Source organism: Crocuta crocuta, unplaced genomic scaffold, assembly GCF_008692635.1.
Source record: "Crocuta crocuta isolate KB4526 unplaced genomic scaffold, BGI_CrCroc_1.0 scaffold72, whole genome shotgun sequence".
In the NCBI taxonomy this organism is placed as follows: domain Eukaryota; kingdom Metazoa; phylum Chordata; class Mammalia; order Carnivora; family Hyaenidae; genus Crocuta; species Crocuta crocuta.
Genome location: NW_027529427.1, coordinates 4401369 through 4423584, shown reverse-complemented (window position 1 = coordinate 4423584; position 22216 = coordinate 4401369). Strand labels below are relative to the sequence as shown.

Genomic DNA, 22216 nt, shown 5'->3' with positions numbered 1-22216 from the left:
AACTAACATTACACTATATGTTACTTACTAGAATTTAAATAAAAACTTGAAATATTTTAAAAACATTATAAGAAAAAGATTTTAGTCTGAGATTGCATGATTACTTAAAGTCTCTTAATTACTTCATTTCATCTTCTGAAATAATCAGCCATATATTGATTCAGTAATTCCATACATCACTCACTGCTCACCATAGTAAGTGTAGTCACCATCTGTCACCAAACGTTATTATAATATTATTGACTATATTCCCTGTGCTATACTTTTCACTTCTGGGACATTTCTTTTATAACTGAAAATTTGTACCTCTTGATCCCCTTTATCCCCCCCTTATCTATTTCATCCACCTATACCCACCGCCAGTCAAAGAAGGCAAATACTATACGATGTCACTTAAAAGAACTAGTATAAATAAGTAAAAAGAGCATTGATCGTGTTTACAGTTATTTAATATTTGAAAAAAATAGATGCAAGGAGTATTTGGAAAAATTATGGGATTTTTAAAAAAAGCATTAGATTTATCTACTACTTTAGAAATTATAACTCCATGCATTTCTTTATTCTCCATGCCTCTACAACCAGTGTGATTTGCTCCCAATTTAGCAACTTCAGCTTTCCAGCTTAAAGTTTTGGAGCTGTTACCTTGCCTTCGGAGCACGTTTGAAAATAGGCAGTACTGTACTCTTTCTACTCTTTAATACTGTTCATTCTTTTGATCTTGGATAGAGCTCGTATACCAGAGTAATCTCTACCTACCTGTTTTTGCATCTTCAGGTTTGTAAGTTGATCTTTGTTAGGAAATTTCTAAGATCATCAGCATCAGGTGCTATGTTTTCTTTCAGCAATATCCGGAAGCAGCAGCAGCAAGAGCCCACTGGCAGGCGTGTCTGTTAAGTCTCCAAATCAGAGTCTCCGCCTGGGTTTGTCCAGATTAGCACGAGTTAAACCTTTGCATCCAAATGCCGCTAGTAGCTGAGTGTGGTAGTAAACACATGTTTGATTAAGGGAATCACAGTTTTACAAGTGTGTTTATATTTGATTTGTGTTTATATTTAAGGAGGGTATCGTAATATAAAAGAATCCTTTAATATCCTATAAATTGTCTCTACCCATTCTGTGATGATGTTCTCTGAAGCTATTTGAGACTTCTATAAGAGGTTTGTTTATCAGAATTATCTTGTAATGCCCTTTCCTTCTGAAGAATGTATCCTATTTTTCCTGTGTATAATAATAAGTCATTGCCATTCAGTGGTTGTCAGCTTGACATGGAGGAAGTCCATGCTGCATGCTGTTCTTTTCTAAAAACTTGATGCTCCTTCCTAGCTTTGTCTAATTTATGGCACCTTAACTGTAACTGTTCAGAGTTTATCTGGCAAAAGGAAACATTCCTACTTTTTCCAAGAAACATTTCTGAAATCTTACTTAAGCAATATTGTCAGTTTTAATTGCAAAGATGTTTCATATTTTAGCCAAATACTTATAGTAAGAATTCAGAATTCGTTTACACATTAAAATGGTTCCTGTAATGACATATGTCTCCTACTCAGAAGTAGATGTTTATTGTATAGCAAATAGAATTTCATGACATTTTATGAAGTTCTCGTCAATGCCTTTAATAAAAGTGAAAAGGTTTTGATATGCTCTTTGCTTGAGCCCCATTGTATCCACCTGTCTCTGATTGTCTGCATTTCATGATTAAATGAATGCTTTATCAAAAAAATAAACTAAACCTTAAGGTTTTTTTTGTTGTTGTAAATATAAAGGGCGAGGGGAGCTGTTTCTTAAAATCATCACTTTATGTTAAGCCACTGCTTTAGAGAATGGCTGTCAAGTACCTGCTCATCCCTATTATGATATTAGATAATCCAGCTTTTCAGGAAGCTTAGTTCCAAATTTGTTATGAATAAAAGTAGTTAGGGTTATTTTACATTTTCTGGTGAGACTGTCAGCCAGCTCCTGATCACTTTTTAATAGAAGCTCTTCAAATCGTGTCAACTGTTTAAACATGTATAGTATGACTAGTTCAGTTTTTCTTGGTTTGTAGAAACATCCATGTTAACGTCAAAATAAGTAGTTTAGAATTATGACTGAAGTGAGCATTTGCCCGTTGCTGTTGTCCATTTTTCTTGCTTATATTTTTGCATTGTCATGTACCACCTAACCTACCTCACTCCATCCCCTTCTGAAAACATGTATTCAGTTTCCAGTGTATTGAGATGCATGCTGTCTATGGTGCAGTTCAACAGGATACATTTATTAAGAGTCTAGCCTGTATTAGGTACTCCTGTCCCTGATTAGTCATCTGGTGGCACCAGCCTGATGAACCTGTTTTCTCTGTGTCATTCAGAGTAATAGTTCATGTTGAAAACTACTTTAAATTATGTTAAAACTGGCCTTGCAGACAGCACCAATGGCCTTTCTGTTGTCAAATCCAGTGTACATTTTTCTCACCTATTCTTATAGGCCCTATTCATCACATTTTCTTTTCTGGGCCCACGTGACAGTATTCTTTTATAATTTTCTCCCCACAGTCCTGCCTACTCTTCATTATTTTGCAGTTTTCTAATGTTTTGTGTCCCCTACACCCACTCTTCCCACTATAATGTCCTATGTTGTCTGATTCCATTCTTTTCCCCTGCTTTTTTTTTTTTTTTTATTAAAGCTTAGGTGACTTCAAACTCCAGTGGTCACCTCTGTGATTTTTAGCCCAGATCTTGTTCTACACAAGAGCCTAGGCCATTGATAATTTGATGCAATAAGTCATCATTGGATCAGTAAACCCCCCCCTCCTGTATTTTCTGTTGGTAAATGGCACCACCGACAACTGGAGGACCTCGGGCACGTCCACCCTTCACGCCAATCACTGAGCTTCCACTCCATAAATTGCTCAGAGCTGCCCTCTCCTTGTCTGAAATATCATCACTGACTACTTCTCACAGCCATTCTTGCCTTGATTCTCAACCTCCTCTGGCCCACCCTTCATACCATATTGCCAGAGAGTTTCCTAAAATCTGAGCATGAACATTTCCCCTGCTTAAAATCCACATACATACACCCTACCCCATTCAGTTCACAAGAGGTTTCCCATCTGTCTGTGCCCTGCCTGCTTCTTCAACCTGGTCTCATGCTGCCCACGTGCACTTTTGACCCATGGGGCACCAGACAGTGGCAGCACCCCTGATACTATGTGATTCCCCTCGCTCTGGGCCTTTACCCTGGCTCGTTTGCCTGCTTTACATCGCTAATTCCTATTTGGCCTTAAGACTCAAGACTCAAATTCAACTAAGCTCTTCCAAAAAGCTTTTTTTCTTTTTTTTTTTTAATGTTTCGTCCATCAGGCAGACTATATTCTTCCAGGCTGTGCTACTTTCATTCAATTATAACTTCCTGTTTTCATGCAGGAAACCTGATGCAGACTTTTGAAGAGGGGGAAAGTAGGGGTAATTTCACGAGCCTAGGCAGTTCAGCGAACTCTGATGTCCCCATCCTTGGAATATCCTTCAACCCTATCTGGGGCGATTGAATGGGAGTGTGAGCGAGGGGAAGAGGTGTTCTTCAGGCTCTGATGCGAAAGGTGGTTTGGACCGCGCCAGGGCCCACGTCCTTTCAGGTCCGGAGTCACAAAAAGGGTGGACGGAGTTTCTATAGCGACAGGCGAGGGCGTGGCCCCGGGCTCTCGCGGGCGGGCGGGGTGCAGGAGCGAGCGCCCCGCAGCGGCCGCCGGGCAGTCTGCGCCAGCCTGATGCAGCTCCTCCCATCTGCTCGCTTGGGGACCAAGTAAGGCGGGGGTGGGGGTGGGCGCTGAAGCCTCAGAGGGCCCTGTGGAAAGAAGGTCGGGGGGAGCGGGGAGAAGGGAGGTGCAGAGAATGCAAAGTAGGAGAAGTGTGGTCGGATGAGAGAGAGGGGCGGGCTGTGAGCGCGGACTGGAGGAAAGTGCTCTGAACCGCTGCTTCCTCAAGCCCAAGGCGGATACAGTTTCCTCCTCACGGAATGTTGCATCGCTGACCTGGGCTGAATGCATGGTGCAGAGAGATGGATTTTAGGAAACTGCTAAGACCTCTCCTGAAATTGCTTCCAGCCCTGACCTCAACAACGTGGGGCACAAAGCTTTCTTCCCCCCCCTTATTGATCTTCACCGCCTGGCTGGTACTCCTGTTAGTCAAAAGTGAGCCCACGACCCCACACCTCATGTGGGCGTCCTAGGATCTGGCTGACAGGAGCCTATTCTGCCCCAGCCCGTAACCCTGCACGCCTCCATGCTCAGCCAGAGCCCGATGCAGGGCAACTTGAAGCCGTGAGGGGATCATACATCCAGAGCATCGCTTCCCTCTCGGTGGTACTTGCCACTCCAGGGTGACTCTCCTTTTAGCAAATATTTTCCTAAAAGAGGGATGAAGAATGCAAAATTTGGATTTTTTAAAAATCTGTAGTTGATTTGTGGTACTTGCTATGTTTGAAATATCCATCAGCCAATTCAGGGCTTAACTTGTGACTCTTCTGACCTGTTTTAAAATGACTGATGATCAAAAGTGCAAGGCCATTTATAGAAAGTTCAGACTATGAAAGGACAAATGGTCCCTTTGTTGCCAGTCTTGCTTGAGGGTCTTAATCACTTATGTGTGTTAGGTACGGAAAACCTAGGAGTTCTAAGGAATGCTCCAAACCTGAACTGTGCTAATTGGTTCTGGTACTTACGTCTGCTATTTCCCTTGTCTGTTTTAGTCCTTACCAAGAGGGTAACGTTAAACCCGAAGGCAGTCTCTAGTAGTGTGCCAACCGCTCTTTGACTTTGTTGTCAGGAGCTTGGGTCAAACCTGTGGTGGACCCATTGCTGGGAGTCACTGGTTTGTTTAAGGGATGCCAAATCCAACACCAGTGTGTTGTGATGGCAAAAAAGGGCAAATCTTGGTCTAGGCTTCATTAATAGAAATCTAACAAACAGATGAGTGATGCAAAGGTCTTCCTGCCTGATTTAGCACTGATTAGTACATAACCTAGACTCTAGAAAACCGAAGCCACTTAAAGCAAGGTCTTAAAAAAGGCTAGAAAGTAGAGAGAAATAGTCACAATATAGCTTCCCTCCATCATGCCTGGGTGTTCTATCATATGAAGAGGAGTTTGAAATAAAACTACAGAATGCCCTGGAGATGAGTAGGTTCCAGAGAGGCAAAAGCCACTGTTTTGAATATTCAAGAACTCTTGAGTAGAAGAGAAGGTAGATGTGTTCTTTGTTGTTCTGCAGAAGATAACAAGTATCGGTGGAGGATATGTTGCTCAATATCATTTCTTCCAACCAACATTTGTTGAGCACCAACCATATATATAAGCAGCTGGATGGGAATGAGTTGCCTGGAAAAACAGTGAGCTCTGTCACAGAATATTCAAGCAGTGACTCAGTGATTGCCAGGGATACCCTAAGGAGGATTTCTGCTGGGTGAGAAAATGGATGAATGGCCTCTAAAACCCCTTCCAGCTCTGAGAGTCTGTGGACTATGAAGAGTTTCAAGGATAATTGCAAAGGGGCCGAGGAGTTCTCTTTGCAGAAGTGACAGTAACTTAAATACATTAAGTACATTGTCTCCTGTTCACAGAAATGCAAAGGGAGTCCCTGCAAAGTCCTTCACTGCCACAATTTCTGCCCCAAAGGTAGCCCTCCAGGGCGTAAAGATCAAGCTACCGTACAACTGCAGTAGAAATACTGAAATCATAACAGGTAAATCTCAGAAGATATATATCCTTTCTGGGCATTGAAGATGGGTGTACATAGATAATGCATTGTGTATAAAATACTATGTATGCAGTAATGCTGGCACCACTGTTTATGGGACTGTCATGCCCACAAGACTTTGAACTCCTTGAAAGCAAGGATTCTGTTTTATTTATCTCTCAATCCTCCATGCTTAGCACAATATCTGACATTCAGATGGTGGTCTCAAATTTTTTGATGAATTAATCTAAACCATCTTAAATTTCAGCACATTTGTACAAAGAGCTTTCAATAGACAAGTCATTATCCATGCCTGTATGAAGAATATAAAAAATAAAATAAAAATAAAATAAAATCCAAGTTCATCATTCCTGCCCCCAAGAGAGTCACACTCAAGATGAGTTGAATTAACACTAAAGTTGTTGATCAAGTGACAAAATGATGTCCACAAGCAAAAATGCTGAAATCCAGAGGAGGGAGATGGGTATATAAGCTGGAGAGGTGGGGAAACTGCTCTTCATGTAAAATAATAGGAGTAATTTTTAAATTTTAGTTTCAGTTCTCAAAGCAATATTTACTCTAGCTCTGAGATGAGTTTGTTTTCTCTAACCCTTCATGTAAACAGTTAAAAACAAGCTATAAAACATACTCTACATAGTCCACCACTTATTTTGAGGATAAAACGTGGTATTTGTGAAGCTTTGAGTGTGGACTGTCATGGATTAAATGGGAGCTAGATTCAATGCATTCTTAGGGGGGAAAGGCACAAAATAGTCTTTGATAACCACAGAATTATCCAGAGGAGAGAACTTGTAAAATAAGCCACAATAGAATTTTTTTCTCCAATCTGGCAGTATTTAATAAGGTTAGAATCAAAGAAGCTTGAACTGAAAGGGATATAAGAGGTCATCTGGCCCAGTCTTGTCATCTTACAAATGGGGAAACTGAGTCTAGAAAAGGCACATTACTTGCTCAGAATCTATCTGTGGGCAGCACTGAGATGAGACTCCAAAATGCCTCGGCATCTTCTAAAGGTCTTCATGTTGTCTTCACTGACAGAGTGCCCGACACTGAAATGAAGAAAGAGCTCCACTTGCCAGGAAGGATGCACGTGGGCTTGTATTGTGTCCCACATCCCTGGGAAGTAGATGGAGGGAACATTTGATATAGAGCACTGGCAGAAAATAATTGTATTCATTCTTCCCAGTGTTTGGATTTTACAACCTTCACGTCAGATTGATGGCCAAAATTCTACCGGTTCTGTCCCCCAAATTACCCAAGGATAGGTTCCCACTTGTACTCTGTCCTCACTATCATTGCCTTGATTGAGGCCTTCATCATGTCTTGCCTAGATGTTCAAGACATCTTCCTACTTGGGCTCCTCCAAACCTGTTTCATGGCATTGCCAGAGAGATGATCCTAAAGCACAAATCTGATTTTGTCAGACTTAGAATGAACCATGCAACCCTTTCTTTACAGTCTAACCAGCTCTCTGGCCCTCACCAGCAATTTCCATGTACTCACACTTTCTAGAGAAGGCAATGTTCTTTCATACTTTTTGTGCTTTCACAGTTTTGTCCATCTGCCCTTGATTCCATTCCTGTCCTGTTTATTCTTCGAGGACGATTCTACTTTGCTCAAGTGTAGAGGCTTCCTCAGCTCTTCCAACAGACGTTAGTCACCCCCTGAAGTATGCTCCATTAGCTCTTTGCACAGGCCTCTATTACTGCCATGATCACGTGCACTGTAATGATCATATACATTGTAATGTCCATGTGTCTTCCCTCCTAGATTAGGAACTCTCCTTGAGGGCAGAGTCCATGTCTGGTTTGTCTGAGGAATTATCTCAGCAAATGTCTGTAGAAAGGAAAGAAGGAAGGGAAGAAAGAAGTAATATTGTGATCATCTGAAGAGAAGAAACTATTACTTTTTGTTTGCTTTTGCATAGGCCTTTTTAAAAATTAATTCATTTATTATATCCAAGTTAGCATATAGTGCAATAATGATTTTAGAAGTAGATTCCAGTGATTCATCCCCTATGTATAACACCCATTGTTCATCCCAACAAGTGTCTTCCTTAATAATCCTTATCCATTTAGCCCCTCCCCATACCCCCAACCTCTCCAGAAACCCTCAGTTTGTTCTCTGTATTTAAAAGTCTTTTATGTTTTTTGTCCCCCTCCTTGTTTTTATATTGTTTTTGCTTCCCTTCGCTTATGTTCATCTGTTTTGTATCTTAAATTCCTCATATGAGTGAAGTCATATTATATTTGTCTTTCTCTGACTGACTAATTTCACTTAACATAATACCCTCTGGTTCCATCCATTTAGTTGCAAATGACAAGATTTCATTCTTTTTGATAGCTGAGTAATACTCCATTATATGTGTGTGTGTGTATATATATATACACATTTCATATATACTATATAAATATATATATTTATATATATATTCCATATTCCATATTCCATTCTTAGGCTATTGTCGATAATGCTGCTATAAATTTTGGGGTGCATGTGCTCCTTCAAAACAGCACACCTGTATCCTTTGGATAAATACCTAGTACTACAATTGCTGGGTCATAGGATAGTTCTATTTTTAATTTTTTGAAGAACCTTCATACTGTTTGCATCGGACTTTTTTTTTAGTGTGTGTGTGTGTGTGTGTGTGTGTGTGTTAAAATTAAAGTCCCCACTCCCCTCTCCCAGCTCCATCCGTCAAAGATAATTATCTTTATGGCTTAAGTTTCTATATTCTTCAATATACCTGTATAAAGACATGCAAACATCTTGTTTTTTCTTAAATAATATCAAATCATGCACATTGTTCTGTTTCACTCAATATATTACAGGCAGGCATACATAGAGATCATTTTTTAAAATGTTTGCATCATACTCTATAATACATATGTACTGTATTTTTAAACTTCTTATATATAGACAAGTAATTTCTGATTTTCCAACATTATGCTGCAAGAACAGTGGGCATGACTTGTCTTCAGTCCTCTGAATAATTTCAAAAATGCGATGCAGTCACTATTTATTATAGTGCCTGCGAGAACCTACCAATGGAGTGGTCAGCAGAAGCCAGGATAACATTTTCACTGATTCCTGTTCTGTCCTTATTCGCATATCCCTGATCCCCTTGGCTCTTGCTAGAGTTGGAGGCTGAAAAGGGACTTCCAAGGGACACAAAGCAGAGTTCCAGCAGCCATCTGCTAATGGGACAGGTGTGTAGCAATGGCATGAGAGCCTCTAAGACTCTGCCACTCACATAAATCACCGCCTTAACTAGATTCCATAAACTTAACTTGAATTAGTTTTTCCTCTTGCAGCAAGTTCATTATTCATAAAGCTGTGCCCTGAATAAAGAAGGTGCAAAAATGTCTCAATGAGATCCAGGGAAAGCATTTCTACCAGTTGTCATTTTCTTCTTTTTCTATAGGCATTAAGCTACCAAGTACCCACTAATATATGTGCCTTTCAGAGCAAAAGGTGTTTGTAGCAAGAGAATGGTTTAGTCTGCAGTGAGCTAGAGGAAATGGGTCTTTTCTCCTGGTGTCTTAAATTGCTGGCCACTTTATTAGCTCATCTTCCTTCCGTGGCTGCCATTTCCCTCTCCCCTGGGCACCCGAAGGCTCATGCCAAGACACCCCCTCTCCTGATATCATCAGCCACCAGAAGGGAAATGAAAGGAATAGCAGAGACGAAGCCACTGTGTTAGGCCCGCCACCTCCTTCTGTCTCGGAGTCTGCCCTGCATTCTTCCCTCCCTGGCTGTGGGGGCCATTTTGCTCCTACTGACAATTTACTTTCTACCCTTCCTCCTTTAGGACTACAATGGATGCTAAAAAGCCAAGGAAATGCAGTTTGACGTCCTTCCCAGTTTTGAAAGCAAGAAAGAAACAGAATGTTAATCCTGTGAAGGTAAAGATCCTTGAATTTCATTTGGGGAACAGAGGTATTCTTATGAAGACTGGGGGTCCCTGGAGTGCCCCACACACCTCTGATGACAGTGTGAGGGGAAGGGAAATGTGGGGATACCAGGCTATTTGGCAGAGCCAGGTCTGGGCCGGCTTGGAGGGAAATTGGCTATAGGGCCAGGGTGTAGTGTCATGAAGTCCAGAACCTCATGGCCTTCATTGAACAGGTCGCCTGGGGGTATGTCTCTTCCACAGTGACTTGTATTGCACTCTGTATTTCTGGAACCACACCAGAAGTGTCCCAGAATGGTTCCAAACATGTATGCAAGAAATTTCCAGAAACGTGTGTGTGTGTGTTTTCTCTAACACAGACATGGTGTCTTTGTTTTTACTTCTAAACAAGTAAAATGCCACAGCAGTGAAGCTAATTTTGTGATGTGGTGACTTTGTGATCACCATCTACAAGATCTACTTCTAAATCAGGGGTACTTTTTTACCTAATGCCCTCAGTTTGAATTTCACACCTTCCTCCAAAGATCACATTATCTGGGGTCTTTGTTATGAAAATTCTGTGGCAGACTTGAGTCCAGGGCATTTAGGTTTGACCCTGAGTCCTGCTCCTGTCACTGCTTGGAAGAGCTGGGGTTCAGCAGCCTATCCGAGGCCTGGTGAAAGTTTTCCTCCCTTGAGATCACATACCACCATCTTAAAATTATGGCTCTTAGGTCACCTCCACCAAGTAGTGTTGCTGATTTTTTAAAAACCTTTTTAATGTTTTTATTTATTTCTGAGAGAGACAGCATAAGTAGGGGAGGGTCAGAGAATCTGAAGCAGGCTCTAGGCTCTGAACTAGCTGTCAGCACAGAGCCCGATGCGGGGCTTGAAACAACAAACCGTGAGATCTTGATCTGGGCCAAAGTCAGATGCTTAACCGACTGAGCCACCCAGGCACCCCTAATGTTGCTGATTTAACCCCAGCCTTCTTCCCCTCAGGATTATAACTCATAAAAATGAATCCTGATGCAAAGTCTGTTGTTCCCCCATCCCTATCCCTGCTATTATTACATACAACAAAAACCATTATTTTATAATTCATAGGTACAAAAAATTATTAATACCTAAAACATTTCTTTTGACAAAGCAAAAATTAATATCTAACTTAAAATAGTAATTCTATAGTAAACAGGATAATATAATAAAGACAACATTCTCTTCACATTTAAAATTATTATACAAACAGAATGGTCTTGGTCATGACTTAGAAAAATCATCATGAGTTTTGCAACTTACATTTGCTTTAATCTGCTTGAGCTCCTGTTTATTGAGTGCTTGGATGACTCTCACATGCCTATTAGAGGCAAGTACAATTATTATCCCCATTTCTGAGATTGAAGTGAAGTTAATTAGCCATAGCCATAAACATTGAGTGGCAGATGGAATTCAAACCCATATTCTTTTTTTTAAATGTTTATTTATTTTGAGAGAGACAGAGCATGAGTGGGGGAAGGGTAGAGAGAGAGGGAGAGAAAGAATCCCAAGCAGGCTCCACGCTGTCAGTTTGGAGCCCAACACAGGACGTGAACTTAGGAACTATGAGATCATGACCTGAGCTGAAGTTGGACCCTTAACCCACTGAGCCCCCCAGGTTCCCCCAAACCCATATTGTTAACCACTCTATTCACTGCCTCTTTGCTGAGTCATGTCAACTCTGTTAAACATTGTCCTATAAAATTCCTTCATATATTTCTATTAATTTTAAGGAAAGCCTATCCTGCTACAGTTGCCACAACAGGAATTGTCAAAAATAAAATATAAAATGATGCTAAAGAAAAATTCACTTATGTTGTGTTTTTTGTAACTGCCAGCAATTGACAATACTATTTAGAAATACTGTCTAGGGGTACCTGGGTGGCTTGGTTGGTTAAGTGTCCAACTCTCTATCTCAGCTCAGGTCTTGATCTCAGGGTCTAGAGTTCAAGCCCCATGTTGGATTCCATGTTGGGCTCTTCACTGGGCATGGAGCCTACTTAAAAAAAATCAATAATAAAAAATACCATCTAAACTTACAACTATTGTCTTTACATTGGTAATTATTCTTATGGGCCATAAATAAATGTCTTTTTACTATCTCTTCATTTCCCCCAATGAACTTCTCATCCAGTTGAGCTGAATAGGCTTAAGGAAGGAAATGTAAACAAGTCAATAGCCATCCTCAGCATGTGAAATCTTGGGTTTCAGTGGATAGTCATATTAACTGGAAGATGAAAAGAATGAATTATAATCTCTTGACCTAAAAACACATGGAAGGTGAGAGTGCTATGGATCTAGCCTATCAACTGCCCCAAGCAAGTGGGGGGGAAAAAACATTTTGAATATTTGAATAAATTGATAATAATGTATATTTTTCGTAATATTTAGTCTTCTAAGTTATAACTATAATGTTTATAATAATAATTATTTAGGTTTTTAAATATGGATCTTGATAGTATTTCAGCTAAGGGAGTTTTTTTAGTTTATTTATTTTGAGAGAGAGAGAGAAGACAGGAGGGAGAGAGAGAGAGAGAGAGACAGTGAGACAGAGAGAGAGAGAGAGAGCAGGGAAAGGACAGAGAGAAAGAGGAAGAGAGAGAATCCTAAGCAGGCTCTGTGTCAGCACAGAGGCTGATATGAGGCTCAAACTCAGGAACTTGTGAAATCATGACCGAAACCAACAGTCCAAGCACTTAACCGAGTGAGCTACCCAGGCGCCCCAGCTAAGGGAGTTTTTAAAATGTTGTTTTGGGTCACCTGGGTGGCTCAGTCAGTTAAGCGTCTGACTTCAGCTCAGGTCATGATCTTACGGTTTGTGGGTTCGAGCCCTGTGTCGGGCTCTGTGTTGACAGCCCGCTCAGAGCCTGGAGCCTGTTTCTGATTCTGGGTCTCCCTCTCTCTCTGACCCTCCCCTTCTCTCTCTCTCTCTCTCTCTCTCTCAGAAATAAAACATTAAAAAAATAAAATGTTGTTTTTAATAATTGATTTCACCTGGTTTTAAGACAACAGGGTGATCCTCTAGATAGTAATGTAGAATGGTTTAAAAAATCCCCCATTCATTTGGCTAAAACACGATAAAATATTAAAGAGCCATCTGCCACAGAGAGATCTCTGCAGGGAATCGTTTGCCTTAGATGCCTGTAGAGAGTCCCCATCCTCTCCGCTTACTGGCAAGGATCCCAGGGCTCTCAGAGTGGCTCCCAATGACACAGGATCTCTCTGCACTTGAGGAAAATGCTCCTGTGTTATAGTTTATCCTGACTGCCAGCAGAGGGAACATCCTCTCTTCTGGACCTCAGTTGTCTCAGCTGGTAGGTTGGACAATGTCTGGCTCTTCTGTAACTCTGTTCAAAGAAAACGTGTTGCCTCATGGCCAGCTTCTGGGGCTGGAGGAATTAGCAGCACTCCAGGGTCTCTCTTAGACCATCCAGAAGAACCTGGGAGAAGTCTGGGGAAGTCTGTTAATTCAGGGTGTTACTTTATAGCTTTTCTGACAGTTCATGAATAGGAGCTACGAAGTGCATCGCAACTAAGCCTTCTAAAGATACATTTTCTATTTTCAGCACTGGAAGAACCAGTGCTGTTACTTCTCTTCTATCCTTCCAGTCATTTGATTTCTGAATACTGCCTCCTTAGACAAGTCTTCCTCAACACCCCTTTAGTATTTGTGTCCTTGTTTACTGTCAGCCTTGCGCTGTGGACCTACACTGTGCAATAGTGCAGCCACTGGCCACGTGAGGCTATGGGGCCCTTGACTTGGGTCTTGTCCAATTGGAGGTGTGCTGCAATTGTGAAAGATAACACACCATGTTTCACAGACCTGGTGTGAGAAAATGAATGTAAAGTACCTTACTGATAACTTTTTATAATTGTGTGAGTTTTGTAGTATGTTAATACCTCAATAACACTGTAAAAAAATGTATGCTGATTACATGTTAAGGTAGTGTTCTGAAAATGCTGTGTCAAATATATAACAACTTCACCTGTTTCCTTTTAGTTTTTTTTTTAATGTGGCCGCTAGAAAATTTAAAATTTCACACATGGCTCACATGATATTTCTATTGGATAGTTCTGTTCTCGAACAGAAGTACCGTAACAGCAAAGATATTCTTTGTCTGGCTCAGTGTGAAATGCCCAGGACCTAGGACAGTGCCTCGCACAGATTAAAATTCAATGTGTACTTGTGGAATAGAAACCGGGAAAGTGTTTATTTATTTTTTTCCCTCTACAAATATTACTGAGTGCCTACTAACTCCAGGCATTGTTCTAGGTGCGGGGGATGTAGAGAACAAAACAGACCAAAACAAAACAAAACCCCAAAATCCCACCTGATGCAGCTTAAAATTGAAATTCTTTATAGAAAGGCCAGATGTTGCAGGCTAATGCTGAGAATGGTATTGAACAGCTCTTATTTTCATCTTCAGTGAACGCCAAGATGGACTTAGACCAGTGGTTCTCAATGTTGATTTAAAATCACCTGGGAAAGGTTTTAAAGACCACTGAATCAGCACCTCTAGGGATCATGAACATTTTTTTTTAAGTTCTTTTCTATCATGTAGGGACAGATGTCTATTTAGACACCAGCTATGAGACCTTGGTTAGATTATTAAGTCTCTCTGTTGGTTGTGAAACATGGCATAGTTATTCCTACGTCCCCGATTGTGGTGGCATTAAATGAGATACGAGAGGATGAGCTTGCTGATGGTGGGCCGTTCAATATTGGCTTCTTTTACCTTCTCCCCTCTCCAGTGAATAAAAAGGGGTTTCCTGTAGCAGACAGGCTTTTTAATGAGTCTTCCACAGTGGAAAAGGATATCTGAGGGCCATTTACGCCATCTCATTTCTGTATTTCGTTGGTGCTCCATAGGGAAAACAAACATTCTGACCATTGGGTATTGCAAAGAAACAGAATTCACAATCGATTGTAGCTGGAGAGAGAACAGAAAGCCAACATACCAATTCCCAAAGGAGAGCGCTTACCTACTTTTTCCCATTCTCTCATACAGACCGCTTCTTCCTTCTGAGATCTACATAATTAGTAGTACCCGTTCCTTTGTTTTGCATTCCCATTGGTGCTCTTTGTTTGGAGACAGGGAGGAAAGACTGCAGATTGCCTTCTGTTGCTCTAACAAGGAAGGGAAGCAGGCAGACACGGGGAGTTTCTCTGAGTACCAGAATTAATCAGACTGGATAGGCAACTCCCATTGAAAGTGACATTGGAAGTGGGGATAGGGAGATGTTAGAAATATGACCTCCTCCCCTATGTATGTTTAGCCTTTTACCTTTATTTCTTTCAGCACTATTGAGGTAGTTATCACTTTACAGAGGAGGAAAGTGAGATTCAAAGAAATTAGATTAAGCAAGTTATCTAAAACCACTCTGCTAATAAAAACTAAAATCAGGATTCAGATTTTGTCTGTAATTTATTAATGCTTTTTAAAACATTATTATTAAGTATTGAATATACACAAGAATATTTAAATATGTGTATAGGGTATAAAGAATAATAGTGCAATGAACACCCTTGTGAGAATACAACACACAGTTTAAGGAAGTTTAAGGAAGAAGTCTTCTCTGTGTCCCCATCTTATCTCACCCTGCTCATTGACCCCTCTGAGATAACCACTCTCTTTTACATGCTATTCCATTGCTTTTTTTATATGTTTATAACCCTTCTAAACTATGTATTGCTTAATTTTGCATATTTTTGGATTTATATACATGGAATTTTGCTGTTCACTTTTTCTTCTATAATCGCTTTTTAGGCTCAGTACTAAGCCAGCATACTCTGTACAGAATCCGGCTGGCTTTGCTTGGATTGATCAGGTCTCCAATCTGACTGCTCAGTGCCTGTGTCCCACAGATACTGTCCATATCAATCCTCTGTTTGCAGGGACCTATTTATAAATCAGTTTCACTGTTGTATCCAATTGTATGGGCATGCCACACTTCTGGCAGTTTTGCAGGTGATGGCATGTGGTGTTTTTGCTGGTTTCTGCTATCAAACATGGTGCTGCTATGAATGTTGTTGTGCACATCTGCTAGTGCATATATGTAGGGTTTCTGGAGAAGACACTGAAGAGGGAACCTGCTGGGTCCCAGGGTATGTGGATGCTTAACATTACCAGATAACACCAAACTCTTTTCTAAAACATTGGTATCAAAGTACTTTGTCACCAGCAATGTGTGGAGTTCCAGTGGTTCCCCATCCTTTTTATCACTTGTTATTGTGTGGCTTTCTGTGTGCTAGTTTGGTAGATGGGTACCAATATCTTAATTGTATTTTGATTTGCATTTTGATGATTATTAATGAGATTGAGCCTTTTTTCATGTCATTGGCCATTTGTGTTTCCTCTTCTGTGAAGTTCCTGGTTCTGCCTTTTTTGGCTTAAATATTTTTATTGTGCTGTCTTTCTTATTGATTTGTAGAATATTTTACATATTCTACAAACATATAAAATTCTACAATATGTAAAATATATACATATAAATGACATATACATATAATTATTTATACATAAATGTAAACTATTTAAAGGATTTAGGGGCNCCTGGTTCTGCCTTTTTTGGCTTAAATATTTTTATTGTGCTGTCTTTCTTATTGATTTGTAGAATATTTTACATATTCTACAAACATATAAAATTCTACAATATGTAAAATATATACATATAAATGACATATACATATAATTATTTATACATAAATGCAAACTATTTAAAGGATTTAGGGGCACCTGGGTGGCTCAGTTGGTTAAGTGTCCAACTTTGGCTCAGGTCATGATCTCACGGTTTGTGGGTTCAAGCCCCGTGTCAGGCTCTGTGCTGACAGCTAGCTCAGAGCCTGGAGCCTGCTTCAGATTCTGTGTCTCCCTCTCTCTCTGACCCTCCCCTACTCACACTGTCTCTCTCTCTCTCTCAGAAATAAATAAAAAACTTTAAAAAGTGTATAAAAGATTTACTAATCCTTTGCCAGTTGTATGTACTGCAAATACTTTCTCCTAGTTGTTGGCTTGCCTGTTTTCTTTGTGTGTGCTTTATTTTTCAGAGCCATTTTAGGTTTATGGAAAAATTGAACAGAAAGTAGACTTCCCCTATACGGCCTCATCCTCCACAATTTCTCATCTTATTGACATCTGGCCATATTGTACAGTTGTTACAACTGGTGAACCAATAGCAATATGTTATTATTAGCTAAGGCCCATAGTTTACATTAGTGTTACTCTTTATATTGTGTAGTTGCTTGATTGTGACAAATGCATAATGTATCCACCCTCACAGTATCATACAAAATAGTTTTGCAGACCTAAAAGTGCCCTGTGTTCCATCTAGCCATCCCTCTTCCCCATCTCCCTGAACCCCTGGCAACCAACTTTTAACTGTGTATAGTTTTGCCTTTTCCAGAATGTTGTATAGTTGCAATCCTACAGTATTGTAGCCTTTTCAGATTGACTTCTTTCACTTAGTAATATACCTTTAAGGCTCCTCCATCTCTTTTCCTGGCTTGATAGCTTCCTTCTTTTTAATGCTGAATAATATTCCATTTTCTAGATGCACTACAGTTTATCCATTTACCTTCAGGAGAGCATCTTGGTTGCTTCCAAGTTTTGACTGTTAAGAATAAAAATGCTATAAATATCCATATGCAAGTTTTTTTGCTATTTTTAATTATTTTCGAGAGAGAGAGACAGACAGAGAGAGAGACAGAGAGTGCACATGAGTGCAGAGAGAGAGAGAGAGGGACAGAGGATCCGAAGCAGGCTCTGTGCTGACAGCAGAGAGCCTAATGCGGGACTTGAACTCATGAACCATAATATCATGACCTGAAACAAAGCTGGATGCTCAGTTGACTGAGCCATGCAGGCACACCTTGACTTTTACTTTTTTTACTTACGTATTTGTTTTTTGAGGTATAGTTGACATATAACATATTAGTTCCAGGTGTAAAATATAATGATTTGACATTTGTATACACTGCAACATGATTACTACAGTAAGTCTAGTTCCCCCCTCACACCCCCACTCATCACCATGTAAAGTTACATATGTACAATACAGTATTGCTGACTATGGTCACCATGCCCTACATTATATTCCCATGACTTATACCTTTCATGACTAAAAGTCTGTATCTCTTAACCCCTTTCTCCTATTTTGCCCACAACGTCCCATCAACTCCCCTTCTCTCTGACAATTACCTTTCCATTCTCTCTGTGAGTTTTGTTTGTTCATTTGGTTTTTTTTTTCAAGTTTTTATTTAAATTCCAGTTAGTTAACATACAGTGTAAGATTAGTTTCAGGCATAGAACTTAGTGATTCATCACTTACATATAATACCCAGTGCTCATCATAACAAGTGCCCTCCATAATCCCCATCACCTATCTAGCACACCCCCCACCCTACTCCCCTCCCGCAACTTTCAGTATGTTCTCTATAGTTATGAGTCTGGCAAGATTTCATTCTTTTTTATGATGGAGTGGTATTCTACTATCTATATCTATATCTATGTTTATTTTATTTGAGAGAGAGCACATGGGAGGGCAAAGAGAGAGAGAGAAAGAGAGACAGAGAGAGAGAGAATCCTGAGTGGGCTCTGCACTAACAGTGCAGGGGTTCAGATTCAGAGCTCACACTCAGGAATTGCGTGATCATGACCTGAGCTGAAACCAAGAGTCAGACACCTAGCCCATGCACCTATATCTTTATCTATATCTATAATCATCTATATCTAATCTATCTCTATTTTTATCTATGTATCTGTCATGTCTTCTTTATCCATTCATCCATCAGTGGACACTTAGGTTGCTTCCACATCTTGGCTATTGTGAATAATGTTGCAATGAACCTAGGGGTGCACATAGCTTTTTGGATCCGTTCTTCATTTTCTTTGGATATATACCCAGAAGTAGAATTGCTGGTACTATTTTCAGTTTTTTGAGGAACCTCCATTCTGTTTTCCATAGTGACTGCATCAATTTGCATTCCCACCAAGAGTGTATGATGATTTTCTTTTCTCCACATCCTTACCAGCAATTGTTATTTTCTTGTCTTTAGATACTAGCCTTTCTGGCAGGTGTGAGGCGATATGTCATTGTGGTTTTGATTTTCATTTCCCTGATGATGAGTGATGAGCATCTTTACATGTGCCTGTTGGCCATTTGTATGTCTTCTTTGGAAAATGTCTTTTTAGACTCTCTGCCCATTATTTAATGTACTTTTTTGTTTTTGTTTTTGTTTGTCATTGACTTTTATGAGTTCTTCATGTATTTTGGATATAACCCCTTATCAGATATGTGATTTGCAAATATTTTCTCCCATTTGGTAGGTTGCCTTTTCATTTTGTTGATAGTGTCCTTTGTTTCTTTGATCAATGTATCTGTTTAATACAAATACCATACTGTTTTGATTACTCTGGCTTTACAATATTGTTTGAAATCAGGAAATGTGGTGCCTCCAGCTTTGTTCTTCTTTCTCAAGATTTCTTTAGTTATTCAGGGTCTTTTGTGGTTCCACACAAGTTTGAGGATTCTTTGTTCTATTTCTGTGACAAGTGCCATTGGAATTTTGATAAGGATTGAACTGAATCTGTAGATTGCTTTAGGTAGTATGGATAAATTAACAATATTAATTCTATCACTCTGTGAACATGGAATATCTTTCTATTTATTTGTATCTTCAGTTTCTTTCATCAGCATCTTATAGTTTTCAGTTAGAACTAATATCTTCATAATATTCAGTCTTCCTATCCATGAACATGGAAAAGCTCTCCATTTGTTTACATCTTCTTTTATTTCTTTCAACAGAGTTTTCTTCATATGGACCTTGTACATATTCTGTTAGACTTACACATAAGTGTTGCAATTTCTTAGGGATGTTAGTGTAAATAGTGTCTTTTTAATATAGAATATAAATTGTTGCTGGTATATAGAAAATCAAATGGCTTTGTTTACTAATCTTGTACTTTGCTATAATCTTGGTTTGTCTACACCCTATATTGTCTTTAGGTAAGCAAGAGTACTTAATTAAAAATAGGTAAATTCACAGCATGAACTTTTTGTCTTGTTGAAGAAATTCCCTGCTTTGAATACAGATGTGTCTTCTAAAAGTTTTATAATTTTGTCTTTTATCAGTTCTGAAAAGTTCTCTGAGCCATTTTGTCTTTATGTCTGCCATATTCATTGTCCCTTTTTGATTCTAATTAATTATGTGTTAGATCTCACCCCATTCTGAATGTTCCTAATCTTTGAACATATTTTTCATCTCTATCTCTTTGTTCTGGTTGCTGAATTATTTCTACAAACCGGTCTCTTCCAGTTCAGTGATCCTCTCTTTTGCTATGTATAATCTTTTATTAAGCACATTCATCAAGGTTCAAGTTTCAGTTTGTTTTTTTTTAATATTTTTATTTATTTCTAGGAGAGAGAGAGACAGCGTGAGCAGGGGAGGGTCAGAGAGAGAGGGAGACACAGACTCTGAAACAGGCTCCAGGCTCTGAGCTGGCAGTCAGCACAGAGCCCAACGCGGGGCTGGAACCCACGAACCGCGAGATCATGACCTAAGCGAAAGTCGGACGCTTAACCGACTAAGCCACCCAGGCGCCCCTAAATGTTTTATTTATTTTTGAGGAGAGAGATAGAGACACGTGAGCAGGGGAGGGTCAGAGAGAGAGGGAGACACAGAGTCCAAAGCAGGCTCCAGGCTCTGAGCTGTCAGCACAGAGCCCAACGCGGGGCTCAAACCCACGAGCGTGAGATCGTGACCTGAGCTGAAGTCGGATGCTTAACTGACTGAGCCACCCAGGCACCCGTCAAGTACTTTTTTCTATTCTGTGAAGCTTTAAAGATCCTTGATGGATGAATTCTTTCATAAATCATCCCACAAGTGTTTATTGAGAGTTAGCTTTGGGCCAAGCATTGTCAGTGCTAGGACACAAATAATAAAAAAATAAAAATAAATAAATATTTATATCTATTTTTATACATACATAAATAAATATATAAAATAAATATATATCTCCTTCTTGTGTGTGCATAGTATAGTGAGGGACATAAACATGTAAATAGTTACGTGACAATAGAGCATGGTAAGTGTAGTCACTAAGGCAGAAGCAACATTCTATGGGAGCCTAGAGAAAGTTTTCTTAAGATGTTGTTACTGCCCAGGTACATGATCATGCTTCAATGGCATGTCAGTCAGCTACAGTCCCATCAAGTAGCACAAGTTATAGGGCTCATTATTCACATTTTTTTCAAAGTGAATGATGTCTCCCTGGGGTTATGCAAAAAGGCTGTGTGGTGAGCTGGAAGGAAGGCATTTCAGGCAGAAGGAATAACTTTTGCAAATGCATTGGATAAATCTAAATCAATGGGAATAGAACTTTAGAAATCAGCTACTCTAACTCTTAAATGATGCATAAATCTACTTTTTATTGTGGAGAATTTAGCATCTGATTTATAGAATAAATTCTTGCTTTCTGAATGTTTCTACCAGTTGGGAACTATATCCAGGCACCATCAGAATAAAGACGTGATCTTATTTTTTATTTAGAGAACTTTGGAGGGGAAATGCTTAATAATCTCTTCCCATCCAGTTTCATGGCAGAACACAAAAGAGGTCAGACACCATCTGATGGCAGCGTGGTACAGTAAAAAGGCACTTGGTGACATAGATTCTTGACTCAGGTTTGCTACTGCTGTGTTATCTTGGACACGTCATTTGGATAGCCTTTTTAACTTCCCTTTCTCCATTTGTAAAATGAAGGCATTTGATTACAGATTCCTTAAGGTGGCTTCCAGCACAATAATTGTCCTAACTCTACTTATCAGAAGTCCAGAAGGGTATGTCTCCCCCAAGGCCATGTTCTAAGTCCATTAGAAAATGGCTTGAAGCATCTGGGCTTTCAGGCTCAAGCTCTGGCCCCTCCCTCAAGCCCTAAGGATGGCCAGGCTCTCCTTCCTCCACCTTCACCAGGGACATAGCCTGGTGGGCAGGACTCCAGAGAGGACACGGCATCAGTAAGATAAAAGCCTGGCCCTCCCAAGTGGCTGGCTGTGTTCACTCTACTAATGGGTCTCCTGAGTCCAGGGTTGGCTGTGGGTATAAGCAGGAGGCTACCCTTTTCTTTTCTGCCCAGGCATCCTGGGCTTCCTCACATACCAAAGGGGCTTTCAGGGCAGAAACTTAGCTAGAAGTAGCCATGGGAGAGATGTTGGAATTTGCCTAAGCTCTGTGCAGTGATAGTAGCTTAACGTCTTAGCTGGGAATGTGAGGAGCCTAGCAACTGCCTCTTTCTCTCAGCTCTCTGCAGTGCTCTGATGGGCCTAATTGTCAAACTTGTTGTGTTCTATAGAGAATCCCCAAAGATTTATTTTCTCTCTTCTCATCACACCCTCTCTGTGCATTAATGCATTTGTTTTTAATTCTCAGTTGTTCTGGCTTCTGGGAAGAGATTTTGGAGCCTGCAAGGAGGAAGCTGTGATTTGATATCACCAAACTTGAGCTTCACCCAACCCTGATCATGCACTTGGGTGTGTGTTTTTTTTTTTTTTTTTTAATTAAC

At 40.0% G+C, this 22216-nt stretch overlaps 2 protein-coding genes across 8 annotated transcripts in view; both read left to right on the top strand.

Moving 5' to 3' along the window:
* The window catches only part of RAD51AP1 (RAD51 associated protein 1), a 23035-nt gene extending 21321 nt beyond the window's left edge, over positions 1 to 1714 (top strand). Inside the window, exon 9 of one of the 2 annotated variants that reach the window (XM_077758987.1) lies at positions 843 to 1714. In XM_077758987.1, coding sequence (XP_077615113.1) covers positions 843 to 976 — 134 coding nt within the window. In that variant the 3' untranslated portion in view covers positions 977 to 1714. The remainder of the gene's footprint in view (positions 1 to 842) is intronic. The other variant, XM_077758985.1, reaches the window with a different exon arrangement.
* Positions 1715 to 3694: 1980 nt separating this feature from the next.
* The window catches only part of DYRK4 (dual specificity tyrosine phosphorylation regulated kinase 4), a 55621-nt gene continuing 37099 nt past the window's right edge, over positions 3695 to 22216 (top strand). For 4 of the 6 annotated variants that reach the window (XM_077759164.1, XM_077759162.1, XM_077759160.1 and 1 more), the window contains exons 1-2: positions 3695 to 3777; positions 9540 to 9633. In XM_077759164.1, the coding sequence (XP_077615290.1) occupies positions 3743 to 3777; positions 9540 to 9633 (129 nt within the window). In that variant the 5' untranslated portion in view covers positions 3695 to 3742. Of the gene's footprint in view, positions 3778 to 5591; positions 5714 to 9539; positions 9634 to 11919; positions 11937 to 22216 lie in introns of those variants that run through there. The other 2 variants (XM_077759161.1, XM_077759163.1) reach the window with 2 other exon arrangements.